This window comes from Xyrauchen texanus, chromosome 20, assembly GCF_025860055.1.
Source record: "Xyrauchen texanus isolate HMW12.3.18 chromosome 20, RBS_HiC_50CHRs, whole genome shotgun sequence".
Classification (NCBI taxonomy): domain Eukaryota; kingdom Metazoa; phylum Chordata; class Actinopteri; order Cypriniformes; family Catostomidae; genus Xyrauchen; species Xyrauchen texanus.
In genome coordinates, this window is record NC_068295.1 from 17,797,729 (window position 1) to 17,814,914 (window position 17,186).

General features: G+C 37.6%; 1 protein-coding gene across 2 annotated transcripts in view; it reads right to left on the reverse strand.

Annotated features, from left to right (window-relative positions):
* The window catches only part of parga (poly (ADP-ribose) glycohydrolase a), a 45,924-nt gene that overhangs the window by 16,477 nt on the left and 12,261 nt on the right, over positions 1–17,186 (reverse strand). For both annotated transcript variants that reach the window (XM_052151668.1, XM_052151667.1), the window contains exons 8-12: positions 12,930–13,022; positions 11,653–11,807; positions 4,055–4,134; positions 3,759–3,819; positions 3,241–3,316 (exon numbers count right to left, since the gene is read on the reverse strand). In XM_052151668.1, the coding sequence (XP_052007628.1) occupies positions 3,241–3,316; positions 3,759–3,819; positions 4,055–4,134; positions 11,653–11,807; positions 12,930–13,022 (465 nt within the window). The remainder of the gene's footprint in view (positions 1–3,240; positions 3,317–3,758; positions 3,820–4,054; positions 4,135–11,652; positions 11,808–12,929; positions 13,023–17,186) is intronic.

The following is a 17,186-nucleotide window of genomic DNA, read 5'->3' on the forward strand; positions in this document are numbered from 1 at the left end:
TGTTCACAACTTCCTGGATGACTGATTAATCTGTTGTCTAATTTAATTATCTTGTGGTTGCAAATATACATATTTAAATGTATGATCCTGTGTCATACCACTGTAAATCATACAGCATAAACTAAGGTATGTACCCTTTTTGATTTATTGACAACATACACTCGAGATGGCATGGACTCCACAAGTTTGTGCAAAATCTGATGATCCATGTTATTCTAGCATGAGAATGTTTCTAAAATCATCTAGTATGCTTCAATTGAAGCAAGGAAATCAGACCTTCGGTGCAATGTAGTTAAAGTGATAGTTCACCCAAAAATGAACATTTTTAACATTTTAAAAAAATTTACTCACCATTTCTTTATTGTTTTTAAAATACAATTTAAGACTTTTTAGACCTTTTTCCAAGACCTGAACAAATAAAAATAATACCATATCCCCATACCAAAAGAAATCCACACAATCTCAAAATAAATCATGTATCACAGACTCTTATACAGGCAGGGGCACACATTAAACATGGCTTTAACATTGCTCATCAGTAAAACAGGGTAGGCAAGTTTAAAATACTCAATACCTGTTTTCCACATTTATATCACATTAAAATTGGTTTATGTCCCATTATATAAATAAATACAAATTAGAGGATTCTGCTGATACAATAATGTTTTAATAATAATAATAACTTTTTTTAAATTTGTAGCCTATTTTCAATGTTCTAAGTATTTCCTTTTTATGATGGGGAGGGCCAGACAGAAGCTACAAGAGTCCAAATGTAATCACATTTCAGATGCAATTTATGGTGCAACCAAAATACCAATAACTAGGGGAAAAAAAGATTGGATTCACAGAGCAGAACTTTTAACTTTAAAGGCTGAAATACACAGGAGACTCTTATTCTAAATGTTTTGCACTTCACTGCTTCCAGATACTCATTCAAACAGATAAGGGAAATAAAAAGTGCACTCCTACAATGATCTACAGCATATTACAATATAAACAATTACAAGTAAACGTTATTATATTTCATCAACACTATATCATCATCATCAATCATTAGTGATCGCAAATTTCAGATATGGCCTAATGATTGTGAACTGCTCTGAAACAGCTGGAAACACTCACAAGCACCCACATGCTTGGAGAAAATCCAACTGTGCCTTGTTTTCACTTTGAAGGATGCAGCACATGCGTTTATTTTATTAAATTGTATTCTTTTGAAGTTTGATAATCACATTAGTTCATATCACGATTCCTGTCTTTCCGCCTCCAAATATAAGACCTCTTTAAATTATAATTAAGACTTTAATGTATCATAAAATATTTTTAGACTTTATCTTACCTTAAATTTGGGAAAAATTTATTTAAGAATTTTTAAGGATCTGAGGGGACCCTATGCTGAACACACATATTTTAGAAGAATATTTTATCTCTTTAGATCCTAACAATGCAAGTGAATGGGTAAAAAAAACAACAAAAAAAACATAAAACACAGTTTCTCACCTACACTTATCATATCACTTCTGAAGACATGGATTTAACCTCTGGAGTCTTATGGATTACTTTTATGCTGTTTGTGTGCAGCAGAAGAGAGAAAGTCATACACATCTGGGATGGCATTGGGGTGAGTAAATGAGAGAATTTTCATTTTAGGGTGAACTAACCCTTTAACAGAGTAAATGTCACAAACCTGCTTGTATAACTTAGAAATAGTGCAGTATGTTAAATATTTCTTATTAATTTCTTTATTTGTTACTTAAACATTTACATGTTGTTCAACACCCTAAAGCATTATGTTTTTAGGTTTTGAATCCCAGGTTTTACAATTTTGAACCCCAGATTTTCAAAGCAGACTCACAACTAAAGAACCCCACCATATATTATATACATAATGTGCAATATTACTGTACAGTAAATAAGCATTCCAGTAAATGTTTGACTTGTGGAACTGTTCAATTTTTTGTCAAATGCATTTATTGAAATGCATTTTAATTTTTAAAAGGACCAGGGAAGTGTGAACAGCAGTATTAATATAGGCCCAGGACAGCTTTGAAAAGGTAAACAGGGGAAGCATTGGACCCCTTTGAGGCTGTGTGTTTGCGGGCTGTCAGGCCAGGCTCACTGGGCCACAGCCTCCTCAGTGAGATGGAAAAGAAAAGGGGAGGGAGGTTGGCAGGCTGCCAGATGATCTCGCTGATCAGGTCACTCAACTCCAGCTCCTACTGCCCCATCTCTCCTCAGCACCACTGACAATCTGTCAGCCTATCCCACCCTTCCAGAAACATCCGTCAATCGGGCAGGCAGGACCCCGGGCTCCTGGGACCTCCCAGGACTGTTCATGTGTGCCCATCAGCTGTCAGGGTGTGGCCTGCCCCAACCAGGGAGGGATGGGAAGAGGAGAGTAGGGCAGAGGACCCTGGCAGTCAGACTCTGCGATGAACCAAAGCAGTGCAGGGAGGGATGTGATCGGGCCGAGGGATCTGCAGAACCTCAGTCATTCAGGTCAAGATTGTGATGTTTTTGTTGTTTTGTTTTATTTCATTGCACGGTGCTCATATTGGGCACTGCTGACAAAGTCGTCTCACCTAGACACCCAAAGGCCAGACTAAGTCTCAGATGTGTTTGAAAGCTTTAATAACTTTCAGTTTGTGGAAAACATGCTTTAAGATATTCACTCAATGCTGGAATAGGACACATTTCAACTTAATTGGCATTGAAAATACACTTATATTTGAGTTTAATTCTCAGATTGGAATTGGTTGTTACTGTAATAAATATGATATTTGTTGTTATTCAATTCACAACACTGCAACAATGATTTCACCAAATATATTCAAGCCCTCAGTGTTACAAATGTTTGAAACCAATGATTTATCTGGTTTCCCACACCTTTTGAGCAATACATTTCCATTAATTTTCCAGTTGTTCATGATTACTGAATAAAGATTTTTTTTTAATCATTCCATCACAAAGAGTGATTTCTACATTTACCACTGAAATTTCGCTTTGAATAATTTTTCAGGCCTCGAAATCACAATTTTAATGTCCACTGATATTTACAGGTTTTCCAAAGCCCTGTTTATTCAAGTATAATTTGCATTAAAATTGATAAGCAACAACTATGCAATTATGTCTTCTTTTAGAAAAAAGGATGACAGAAAAGGTCTTCGGTGTCATTCAAAGAAAGAGCTCATACCTGACAGATGTCACGGCAAAAATTACTCATGTGTGACATTCTCTCACCTGAAGCATTCCATAGCCCTGATCCTCTATAGTGCCCTCACAGGTGATATGAAGACAGGTGAGCTGTGCCTTGGAGCTAAGGATAAAAAAAAACAACAACAATTGCATCAAAACACTACAGGCAAAAAAATAAAATAAAACTTACTCGTACTATGAAATAATGGCATCATAAAAAATATGGAGAGTGGTTGATTCTATTGAACTAGAATGTGCAAGGTTACAATCTTGACTTCAAGCACTTTGAAATATTTGAATAGCCATTTCAGCAGTAGGAGATTTCTAATAAGCAAACTGGCCTACATTGCCAATGAAAATAATTGGCTAAAGTGATTACACAGTGCCATTTATCAAGAACACATTGTTTTGAAGGAGTAAACTATGCAAGTGAACAACTTTAAATGTCAGGGAGCCTTTTTTTCCCTATATGCATTTGTTTTTTAGAACTATATGTTATTTTCTATAACATATATAACATTTAGCACTATATGTTATTATGTTAAGCATGTAAACTTAAGTACCTTTCCCATTTCGGAAAAGTGCTCAAACTCTGTCTCGTGAATGTCACAAGGCCTGTGGGCGCTGAAGAAAGTAAAATAAGAAATCATTAAAAAAAACAATAATAAAAAAGTAATAATAATAAAATATATATTAAATAAATTATATATATTTATACATTTAAAGGAGAGAAAAATCTAAAAATAACATGTTTATTAATATGTCAGATCAATGCATACACAATGATTATAACACAATAACAACATCTAAGCTTTAAGTGGGTATTTATACTGTTCAGCATGTCTGCTTTCAGGCTTACTTGATTCAGTGACTCTTCTGAAATAGCACAGCAGAGTTTTGAGTTTCTCAATCTTACGTGGGAAGGAACCTTCAAACAGCCTAGAAAAAGACAGAGAAACACAAAAGTGTTTATTCTGTCCAGAAACAAGCAAATTTAATCCACACAATGTTCATATTCTTATAATATATTCATAAACGGCTTTGAGAGGGAGATGTTTAGTTCATGAAGTCATTGTGACATCTATGAGCTTCAACAAAAACTTCGGCAGGTTAGTGCATCATTCTTCAGTACACGTGAGTGGCAAGAGGCCCCCGTGTGATCAGACTTTGCCGCTCCATCTCACAAGCCCAATTAGCTCAGCACGTTTCCCTGTGATGGACTCTCTTTTCAGACAACAATGATGCAGACCCATGCCTGCAGGCTCAGTACTACGCTCGTGTCCCATTTCACAAAAGACACAGAGAATGAAACACTGGTTCATTCCCTTAAAGACCATTAGAGAACTGCAGGCTTACTTTTAAAAGTTCCAAATAGCAAAAGCCTTAGAGTGATCTGCGGTGATTCCCCCCCAACCCCACCAAATGGCTTTTTTCTATTTAGAATACTGCAGTATTCAATCTAACCACCTTCCTCTTGCATTCAACTTTCTTATCACTTGATGTACATGGAATAAGCAGGAAAAAAGGGTTGAACAAATGAAATGACAAAATCTGATGCACTAAATGCCCTTAGGAAGAAAGACAGAGTACTCGTTTATTGAGGCTTTCTACATATAGCCTTGATGGTGGAGCTGATTTTATGTTATGTAGCCTGCAAGGCAACCTGTCATTGATGGAAGATAGGCACTGAATGGGGAGATCATTTTTTGTTAGAAACAGATTGCTGACCTTTAATATGTGGAAATAAAAACATAACTATATTAAATTAATATATTTGTAACATATACAACAGAGGAAAAATAATCTATAAATTTGATTCACAACAACATGACAAGCTAGGGATTGCTGGGGCCAAACTGACAAAAAAATCCCAGTACCTGCAAAACTATTACAATGAATGCAATGGATGTATGACAAAAAGCCTACATGAGCAGAGGCGACAAAATCACAATCAGACCAAATTCAGTGGCTCCTAAGAAAGCTGTAATCAATCTGAATCTGAAACAGTGACAGTTATTCAAACCTCATTTATGGATCCAGGTTAATAGTTTTGCAGGTTTTCCACAGAAAACCAGGCTTTGATGTGCGCATTTCGAAACTAAAGTAAATGTATCTTCAGCCAACCTATATGTCATTTCCCAGAGGGCAGACTTTGACAGGTGTGCCAAACAAGCAATCTCTAAATTGCCTGGTGCTTGATAGCGCCAGTGCTCAAGCCAATGAGTAAACTGATGGACAGTCACTCAATTAAAGTGGGCTGCACCATAAAGATCTGCACGTCCTCTGCTGTCTAGCTGAAACTTGTTTTCTGCTGCATGGCTAAAGAAAATAAAAGTACTGTGGCAGTACTATGGAAACGTGATTGTATCAGATGTTAATATAAAACAATAATGCTCAACAATAATGATGCCACCAAACGAAATCATTACACGTTTACATGATTTTAAAATGAAAGGATTTACCAGCGTTATGGCATTTACCGAAACTACTGTATGTTGTCATGACATCCGAATTCTAATATAGGATATATTTTACACAGATAAGTGATTTGATGTTAACACATACATACATACATGCATACACACACACACGAGGGATCAGTTGAAAAAAATAAATTGTGTTAAACATTATGTTATAAATGCAGTCAACTGACTTGTGTTGAACTTATAACAATATATTGATAAAAAAAATTAAAAAAAATAAAAAAAACATTTAAATGAACCTTTAACTCATAACAATATATTGATAAAATTATTAAATGTATTTTAACTTCAGTGGTGGAGCCAGTTGGTATATCTGAAATACTGACCTGCCCACAGAAAAGGTTCTTATTGTTGAGCCTTATAATACTTTTTTATTATTATGTCACTGTACTGAATGATCACCGTATTTACATACCATGATATTTACATGGTACTTTAAGAAATTCAAAGAACACCGTGGTATTCCAAGAGCATCTCCAAAACAGCAAGTCTTGTGGGGTGTTCCCAGTATGCAGTGGTTAATGCCTACCAAAAGTGGTACAAGGAAAGACAACCGGTGAAACGGCGAAAGGGTCATGGGCGCTCAGGGCTCATTGATGTGTGTGGGGAGCGAAGGCTAGCCCGTCTGGTCCGATCCCAGAGAAGAGCTACTGAAGCACAAACTGCTGGGAAACTTGTGTCCAAGCATTCAGGTGGATGATACTTTGAAATGTACCACCTACCTAAAGATTGTTGCAGACCACGTACACCCCTTCATGGCAATGGAGGATAATGCACCCTGCCACACAGCAAAAATTGTTCAGGAATAATTTGAGGAACATGACAAAGTGTTCAAGGTGTTGACTTGGCCTCCAGATCTCAATCCGATTGAGCATCTATGGGATGTGCTGGACCAACAAGTCTGATCCACGAAGGCCCCACCTCACAACTTACAGGACTTAAAGCATCTGCACTAATGTCTTGGTGCCATATACCACGGGACACCTTCAGAGGTCTTGTGGAGTCCATGCTTCGATGGGTCAGAACTGTTTTGTCTGCACGAGGGGGACGTACATGATATTAGGCAGGTGAGTTTAATGTTGTGCCTTATCGGTGCATATCCAAGAAAAAATGGTAATAACATGCTACTTGGTTGCAGAGTAGGATGCAGGCATGCAGTCTGAGTCCCTTCCATGTGTTCACCTGAATGCCCAATTAGGCTTAATGCTGATATCAATTTTTATCTAGAGCACTTTACTTATGTCCAGCAGGGAAGATAAAGCCAGAAAAAAAGCAATGGCTGCAAATGTACCGGTAAGCCAAATGTACTATACAGCCTCCTAGATATATAGAGGATCTAAATATACGTACTTGAAGTGCCTGGGGAATCAATAGCCATCTCAGCATGACAGAGTAAAACCGAGGGCTTAAATGTTCTTCTGCAAGCAAGCGTTACGATGAGCCACCAGCAGTTCTCTCAAAAAGATTTTTAAAGGATTTAATTTTTCTCACTATTTTCCACCTTTATTTTTTTACCTGCATGAAAACGACTTCATTTAAGCAAAGAAAGATGACACCTGTCTGGTGCAAGTGCCATATTAATTACGTTTTACTCAGGATTCATACAATCCTCACCAAAATTGGTCAACATGATGCAAAGCCATTGTAAATGCTAAATTACAAACAGATTTTGATATCTCGAACGGTGTAGCCATGGCGAGGCAATACATTTATGGTGAAAAAAGGGAAACAGGAAGTGTCTCATGTTCTGTGTGCATTGACAGATTTAGATCAAACTTGAGCAGTGCTTTGGTCATGTCGGCTAATCGCATTGATGTGGCTATTGTGGGTCACAGTCATAGCACCACCAACTGAGAACAGGAAGAGTGACATTTTGTGTGACTTTGAAATAGTCCTCTAATATTTACCCTCTCAAATGCATGCGCCCACTATGCTTTGTTTTCCTAGAGCCACCAGGAGGCGACAGTGCCGTAGTGCTTGGGCCTGTCATCGCTGTTTGCAGCTATATTTAAAATAGAATTTTAATGTTACAAGATTTTTTAAAAGACTTTGTTTTCTTTGTCCACAACAGGATGCAATGAATACCATATAGTTATATGTTATATTATTACAAATAACAGCTCTGGCTTTAAAAAAAAAAAAAGCATTCCATTTAAAACTAAAGTGCATGAAAAAAAAGATTAAGGGTTTTTTATTTATAGATGAGACGTCTTATCTCATTTTCATGAGAGCACTAATTACAAGTACCATTTTTTTGCCAGCGCAAAGTTCAAGTTGGCATGGGTGGCTGCGGGTGTATGCGCACAAACTGTGGGTGTACTATATGATCATGAAGTGCACAAAGCGCAATTTTCTATTTTCCTGTGAAATAGGTAACTGCGTTTAGACGTTTCAGGTCTTATCTCAGCTCAAAGTCTAAAGTAATTTCCTGCATTTGCAATTTGGTGATTCCACCAGCAGATTGTAATAAAGTTAATGCCCAAACTCTGAAAATAAAGTGGAACATAAATTATGTCCCTAACAAAAGATGTCCCTCTAAAGGAGCAGAGGGACAAGATACGGTGAAATTCCTGGATGGGCTCTTTCTGAATCTGCTCGACATAGAAGGCTATAAGCTGGAAATCGAGTGAGCTCACAGAGTTCCTGCTCATCGATCTGCAGAGGGAGATCAATTCTGGCCAAATTTCTGAGATCATCCGATCTTGTGTTATGCGAGGAGTAAAGGAAGGCTTTCTTGGAAGAACCACAACATTTTCTTGTTCCCAGACTTTGCAAATTCTACAAGAGAGAAGCGTGGTCAATTCAAGGAATGTTTACACCAATGGAAGGTCACTTTTGCACTGATATTCCCGGCCAAATCGTGAATAGATGCTAAGGATGGCTGTAAAACATTCACATGCCCACAGCAAGCGATGCCCTTCATAAAGTCACTGGAATGAGCAAGTCATCTCATTGTACTCACGTTGCAGACGAGTGGACTGGCTCACTGAACATTCGCTTGAATGATTGAAGATCCTGCATGCTTTTTTTGTGCTACCATTCCCTCAGTGAAATCTGCTGGTAGTGAAATATTTACCTCAGCCATTGATATTAATAATGCTTTTAAAGAATTCTATCTTGATTTCTATAGTTCCACATCTTCATCTACTGATGAGGATATTAGAAACTTTGGAACCATTAGAACTTCCTAAACTGAGGACTGAGCAAAAAAATTATCTTGATTCTGAGAAAAACTTGGAAGCGCTTGGCGAGGTAATTATGGCCTTGCCTACAGGCAAGTTTCCGGGGCCAGACAGCTTTGCAAATAATTTTTTTGAGATCTTAAGGTACAAAACTTTTGCTAAGTTCTCAGGATACAGAGTTAATTGGTCTAAATCCAAAGCTTTGGCTCTGACAGCGTACTGCCCAGTAACAGATTTTCATCTGGGTGCCTTCCAGTGGCCCAAACAGGGCATTAAGTATTTGGATATTTTATCGCCAGCATATTTGTGCGATTTAGCTAGGAGTTCATTTTGAACCTTTAATAAAAAGATTTGAGTGATGTGGGCAGGTGGGCTTCATTACATTTATCTACTGGGAAGGTTAATGTTATTAAAATGAATTCTATTCCAAAATTCAACTACCTGCAGTCACTCCCTATAGATAGTAAACATCCCAGTTTACATTTCAGTACGTTGCAAAGGTCGATTGACAAAGGTAGGCTAGACAATAGGTACGCTCAGTGACCTATATGAGAGTGGAGTATTGAGATCCTTTGAAAATATGGTTCAAAATTTTGGGATTACCAGGTCTAAATATTTTAGGTATTTATAGCTGAGCCACCTACTTTGTACTATTTTAGGGAGTAGCATACACCCCCCTAAAGCGGCAGATACTCTGGGAGTGGTAATTACTGCTTTTGGAAAAGGTCAAACAGTGTATTACTCCCTGCTAATTCAAAGTCTGGGGACTGAGCTTCAACTTCTCTGCAAGGGTGCACCATATGCAATTTAAGATTCTTAAATTCTATTCTGTTGGACCTCCTCTAGATTGTATAGGCTTGGTCTTAAAGACCCACCTGCTGGAAATACCAATCAGAAGATGGGGGCACAACCAATGTTTTTTGGTGGTGTGGTAAGATCTGAGAATTTTGGATGAGGGTTCAGAGTTTTATGTGTGGCTTATTTCATTTTGCCCCAGACTGTGTATGTAGGCGATGGGACGGTCATTAATATAGGGTATAAGTACATAAAAATGGGGTCCTAGCCAGTGTAATGATTGGCAGACAGGTCCTCCATAGGGGAGGAAAGTCAACTGGAGTGCCCTCATTTCAATAGTGGCACACAGACATGGGTAGGGGCATTTGAGGAGATGTAATGTAGAAGGCAAGGCAGCCAAAATTTCTTTTATAAAAAAGGGACAGTGGAGAGGGATTTGTAATTTTGAATGTATGTGTGCAACCTTTTCGTTTTGGAGGTGTGCTTTTTGTGTTTTTTTTGTCTCTGATTGTTTTCTGCTGATTTGTTGTATAATGTGATTCCACTTGTCTGTTTGGCTTGTTGTATGGAATCAATAAAAATTGTTAATAACAAAAAGAACTAAAACATCTCCATGCCTCATGAGCTCTGACTGGAGGGGGATCCTGCTCATCAGAGAAAGACATTCGAGGCGGCACGGTGACAGAAGAGAGATGGATTGCCACTCACTTTGCATCACTCTGTCTTGTATCTCATTCATTTGTTTTAATCATCCTGTAAAGGCTTGATTTAAGTACTATGCCACATGAGTGGTTTTGTTGTGGCGCCGTAATTTAAAAGGGGGGAGAAACTCCCACACGTGGTCTCCTTTACCTGTTAACGAGGAGTTGCAAAATCAACTGAAGTCTCGTTTTCAACATCAGTCAAACTGTCACAGTCTTGAAACTCTTGCAGGAACAACACAATTTAAAATCCTTGAAGTAACAAATCACCCAAAACACTTACTAATCCTCGTGTTGTTCCAAACCTGCATGATATCAAATGAACTTCATTGGAAACAAAATGTAATCTTCATCTACGTTGAAGCTATGAAATAGATGACAATAGTCGCATAAACTGAAAAAATGGCCACTGATGGAAAATGGCATTAATTCTGTAGCAATTGATATTAAATCTGAGATTTGATAATTTGATCTGAGAGCTACAGTGGTGGGTATCATTTTTGCATGACATTTCAAAATTCAAAATGGCCAAAATAAAAGCTCCAGGTGAAGGTGAAAATATAATGTGACAAACCCATATTACTATTGTGTAAAACAATTCTAATCCTCAATCATAATAATAATAAACAATTTAATACTATATTATAATAATAACCTTCCCTGGGTCCCACAATAATAATTCAGTATTATAATAAAATTCAACTGGTTTCCAAACAAGTAAGTGAAAGAAGTACTTTTAGTTGTATAGTTTTTGCACACCATTTTCATTCACAAGAATGTTTTAGTATGTTAAATTGGAGCATATAAAACAAAATTATTAAATACATTTCTTCCTTATGTTCATTTAGTGAAAGACATACCTTCATTGATTTTTATTTCATGCATTAAACACATTGAATATACTTGGCTATAATAGCTCTGATATACATACAAAAAAAAATCAATTTATAAATGTAAAAGAAATATAAAAATGTCCAGTGCGATTAAAATCAAATTTTGAATTTATGAATGAGTGAGAGATTAAGAGGATCTTTCACTAAATGTACTACCTCTAGCAAGCCTAAACATGCCGAATTAAGGAGATAAAATTCATTGTAAAGGTAATAGAAATGGACTACTAGAAAATGGGAAGCATTATTAAATCAAGTCGTGACTTACCTCTATCTGAATCTAGCCTACACATTAACTGAAATTTGGATGGAAAACTAAAACCTCAGACAATCAATAACTAGACCTACAAATATGTAAGAGCTCTCTTGAGAGGCACCACAATCTTGTACAGAAAGGACATAGTACCTGTAAAAATTGATCTCAGGGTAGTTGAAGTACTCAGACTTGCGTGAGTTGCGTCTGGGAAATGTACAGAAGAAGGCATTGGCAAGAAGGCAGGCAATTTGTTCCTGTGACATGGTCAAGGACTGATTCATCCTCATCTTAAGCAGCGGGATTGGCTGTGGAGGATGGGAGGGAGAAGCAAAGATAATTAGTTTAGCAATTGACCAAACAGGGAGACAAAATTACATTAAGCAAATGGCCAGGAGTAATTAAGGTGCCCTGCTGTATTCCAGCATCAAGCCAGCAGCATTTGCGCTGAGGGTTATCCATCTCTACTTATTGGACTTAAAGACTCTTAAGGGCAGTAGAGATGACTAATCGATGCAAACATTAATAAAACGCACATAAATAAAGAGTGTGGCTGAGCAAGGACAGACTAAAGACATTACTTTTTAAGGGGGAAATTCTTGACTTTCTGAAAGACAAAAGCTTGAGCAGGACCATACATAAATGCTTTATATGCACGTAAGAATCCTCATTTAGTATTTAAATGTCAATGTTATCATTTAGCAGACACTTTCATCCAAGGCAAAGTAGTTGTGTTGCATTCACTTGTGACACATGCAATAACCAATGGCATCAATGTTGCAAAACCTGACACGACTTTGTCTGAACACGCAAACAACATTTTAAAGCTTCGGAGGGGAAGATTTTCAGGGAATAAAGACAAAGATTTTGCCTGTTCCTTACACAAAGCAATCACATGTCTTTAGAAAACGTAGATATATAGAGGACAAGTCAGTTGCACTACTTTTATGGAGCTTATTTGTCCTTTTTGAAGCCTTTAAATAGGCTATGGAAATTTGGGGAAATAATTCCTCAAAAGTGGGATCCCTTAATGTGTTTTTATTTTTGTCATCTGTCTACATTTATTTATTTATTCTGTCTTTTAACTTTCAGTTTTCTGTGAACCACACATGTATTCCTAACTTTAATTGCCCTGTAGAGATTAATAAAGTTGTAAACTAAACAGTTGTTTTGATAGCAGAACACAGGCTGATGGACGGCTTAATTTAGCTAACATTAGTTCAGGTCCTAATGAGGCTGCTGCTGCTCATGTGGAAGTGTCCTTCACCAGTCACTGATTTTACACTGCAGCACTTGGGTCCTATTGACCTTTACCAGTCAGACATGATTAGTACATTTATCTACTTTTATCCAAAACCTCAGAGCCTGTCACAGCCTGTGAAAGACAGCATGCTTTTGTGTATACACTTTGTGTGTGTTATTTGCCTTACCTTGGTGCAAATCTTGGGCACATTCAAAGTCAGTTTCACCATCGCTGGCAATATAATGTCAAAGAGATACTGCACTTCACAATTCTCCAGACCCTGCAAGAGAGAGGTTTCATTTTTGTTTTCTAGATTTGCTACAGATTATTCACTTAGTTGCATCACAGAAATAAAGAAACAGGTTTTTTTTCCCCAATTGTACCCACTGATAGTGCCATTTATTTGCTGTCTGCATCATTTTAGTGTCCGATTCACAAAAAGAAATAATGCAAATCCAATTAGTTTTTGCTGAACATAATTCACATCTTACATGATGGTTTGGAGTACTAGGCTGTAAAGAATGTAGCAGACTACAATTATCTGGCATACTTAACTGGGACTGCCCAATATCACTTCAACACTGCAATTCTACTCGTAACAATCAATAAAATCTTAGGAGACTTGTGCCACAGTAGACCTTCTGTCGGTTCTGACCAGACAGGATATCCTCCACTGTAGTACCGCATTGATGAGCCTTGGGTGCCCAACACCCAGTCGCCGGTTTGTGGTTTGTCCCTCCTAAGATCACTGTTGGTAGGTACTCACCATTACTGACTGGGAGCACCCCATGAGACTTGCCTTTTCAGAGAAGTTCTGACCCAGTTGTCTGGCCATAAAAATGTGGCCCTTATCAGGTCTTTACTCCTGCTCATATCTCCTGCATTAAAACACACTGACTACGAGAACTGATTGTTCGCTTACCATCTAATCTTACCAGACCTTGACATGTGGCCTTGTTAGGAGATGATCAATGTTATTCGCTTCACCTGTGAGTGGTCATAATGTTTTGGCTCACTGGTGTTTGTCTGGATATATGCCCAGTTTTAAATGACTGCTGCCATGATCCATTCTAAAATAAGAATAATATGCAAAGGAGTTGTGTTTGTGTGGATAAGATTGATAATGACTTAATTTGAAGACATTTAGTGCTGGGTTAAGATGGATTACAAGGGTTAATGAATAAGACACAGGTTTGTGTGTCCCCCTCAATCTTATGAAAGCCTTCAGTGCAATGATACTTTTGTTCAGAGAACAATTCATAAAATTGACCAATACCAATTAAAATGTTGACAACATTACTATGTTATATCCTCAAACTAATATACATGGGGAAAAAAAATCAAATGTCAACTGTCTGGTACAGAATAGAATAAATAATGAACACGTTTCTGTATCAATTTCTCTTTTCCTGGGGCCTTTTTCACCTTCTCCTAAAACACCATTTAATGGAAAACAACTGTCAGAAAGCAGAGCCATATTGTTGAATAAGACACTTGAACCCAGCTGTCGTCATGTCATAGAGAGCATTATCCAAGTGTCATATAAATCAAAATGATTGGAAGTCATGCTGTCAGGATGACATCAATAGGTGAAAAACAATATTTGCATCCAGGGCTGCTGGCTCTCGGCAACAAACCAGGTTGCTTTAAGCTTTTGAATATAAAATGCATAGAACAAACACTTTATGCACATTGGTTCATTTACATTTATGCATTTAGCAGATTGCATTCCCTAGGAATTGAACCCGCAGCCTTGGCATTGTTAGGAGCATGCACTACCAGTTGAGCTATATAAACGTATCAAATGCAGGTTGATCACATTAAATGCAGTTTTTTTTGCCTCGGGCCTCCACAAAACTGTACTCAGGGAGTTTCGTAAATAGAACATCTTTGTTTGTCAGTGTGGTCAGAAAAAAATACTACTAATATCCGGAGAGGCAGTAACAAAGCTTGATCTATTGTACAGAGGTTATTAAAACATAATTGTGAGATATTAGTGGAGCTCCCACAAGTGAATGATATCATGGAGGTTGAAATAAAGTTGAGAGTGAACACCCTCACTGCACTTTTTGTCTCAGCAAAATACAGCAAATCACAGACACCATAGATCTCGGATCAAGCAAACAGCACTGCTTTGCAATATTCCATACGAAGCAGGGGGTGTCAAAACCCAAAGGCTGGCTCAGCAACCTTAAATAAATAAATATGCTACTGTTTTATCATCACACAGATTTACAACACACTTATTTACAAATATATTGGCTGCGATTGGCAGCATGCTCAGTCATAGACCCATTTAATCAAGGTTAAGGGGCATGCTCGGCTGATTAAATGGGATTCCTGGAACACATGCAAATGGGTTGAGGAAGGAGAGGCACTGCAGGGCTCTTCTGACCGGGAAGCCTCAACTCAAAATTTAACCAAGGAGCATTTATATGCCCGCAAAGGAGGCCTGACTAAATGCTGTCATAAGTAATGACCTGCTTGACATCGTAAAGTGCTCCTCTGGGTCTAATGAGTGAGGAGAGCTGACAGGCACGATGGGTCTGAGCTGAGGTTGCAGGAGTTAGATCTTACTAAATCAAAGTGCCTTCCCCATTCCTCCTTATCCTGCCCAACCAGAACCTGTTAGATTGTATTGTTAATCTTTCAACCAATAAGAGTGCTTGGGGTGTACAAGGTCATTATTTTATTGCTTGTTGACTTGTTCGTGTATAAAACTGAAATAAACAACTGAGATTTCGTCACTGACATTATATTACATATACATAACAAATCAGTCACTGTTGGGAATTTCTTTTTTAAGACTTTAGTATTTTCCACAGGGGTGTGTAGGAGTAAATCAGACCCAAAAGGAAAGAAAACGTAGTCTCAGCCTCAGACGGCACACTCTTACCACCCACAGTCCATTTGCTAATTGTCTGATTCATACTGCACACAAAATTGTAAAGCACTTTCCGTTTCTGGCAAGCTTTAACCTGATTGGCTAGCTTTACATAACTTCCAAGAGTAAGGACACACAGATTTTTTGCACACAGATCAGTGCACCTGGAAACAAAGTCTTGTTTAAAAGGTACCAGGTTGATACTTTGATTGTTTCGGAGGATAAAATAACCACTTCAGAACAAATCACTACTTTAATTTTATTTTCCATGTACTTCTATTATTGTGGTATAATCTATTTCAGATAAAACCGCACTAAACAGCACGTAAAAACAAAACAAACTGTCGTTGGGCACTTTACATGACCGTCAGACTGCCTACACATCTTAGTGGGTTGGTCTTGGCCAGAATAAGTTGCAATCTGTATCAGGCCTTATTCTGTTTAGTCAAAGGTCTGGCTGTGCAAGACTAAAGAAAGCTAAATTGTATCATCATCCTTATGATGTCAAAGTTTAAAAAAACAACTAACTACAATTGTCTAAGGTCTTATGAGTAAAGTCCAGTGTTTCAAATGTCTAAAAGGCAGCTCTTGTGAAAACAGTTCCACTAATAGCTTGATTTATTTTATTTGCACTCTTTTGCTGGTCAATATGCTTACAAAAACACACTGTGTAATGGTTGCTGGGAATTCCCTCCCTTCAGAGACAGTGAAATGAGAGGGTTGCAGATGTGAAGGCATTTGTGGAGGGCTAGTAGAGTTCTGTGCACTGAGCCAGCAGTGTGAATTTATCAGAGCCCACTGCTTTGACACTTTCATTTCAGGGTAAAGCTGAGGCTCAACTAAAATGTATGACAAGACAGGCTCTAATTTGTATTTGCCTCTTTCCACAGCCATTACACCTCCGCTGTCAATCTAAACTGCACAGGCTGTTCATTGTGTGACAATTAGCCCAACTGGCCCCTGACAGAATTTTAATATCATCAGAGAGGCTTTCCATTTCCACATGATATGGGGATTGTATAGTGCTACATCATGGTTAAATATGGTTGCAATCGATTAGAAAATGCAACACCCACCCAACTGCACACATAAATATCAATATTTAAATAAAAATCATTCTCCATAAAAATCATTTTACAGAAATTACTGGAGTGGATTTCCACTGGTATATCAGGTACCAATCCTGGGAATTAATACATTTAAATGATCATACTCTTTAGTGTATAAATGACACCAATAAAACAAACAAAATTAAAATCTCCATTGATTTAAATGTGGCTTATCAGCCGATTCCGTTTTCTAAGCTTCCATTCCCCATGCCCTCTAGGAAGACCACTTTGTGGTCCATAGGAAACAGTTATTAACTTATAGCATTTGTCATCCAATTAGTCACACAGGCAGTTCCTCTACAGTAAGTGGAAGGACTTATATATTTGATGGTTTATGAGCAAGTTTTAATCCACACATGCACTCACAAATAACAATATCTAGCAAACCATTACAAGACCGCATATATTCACTACAGAAATTTCAAATATTGATTAATTGATTACTAAATAT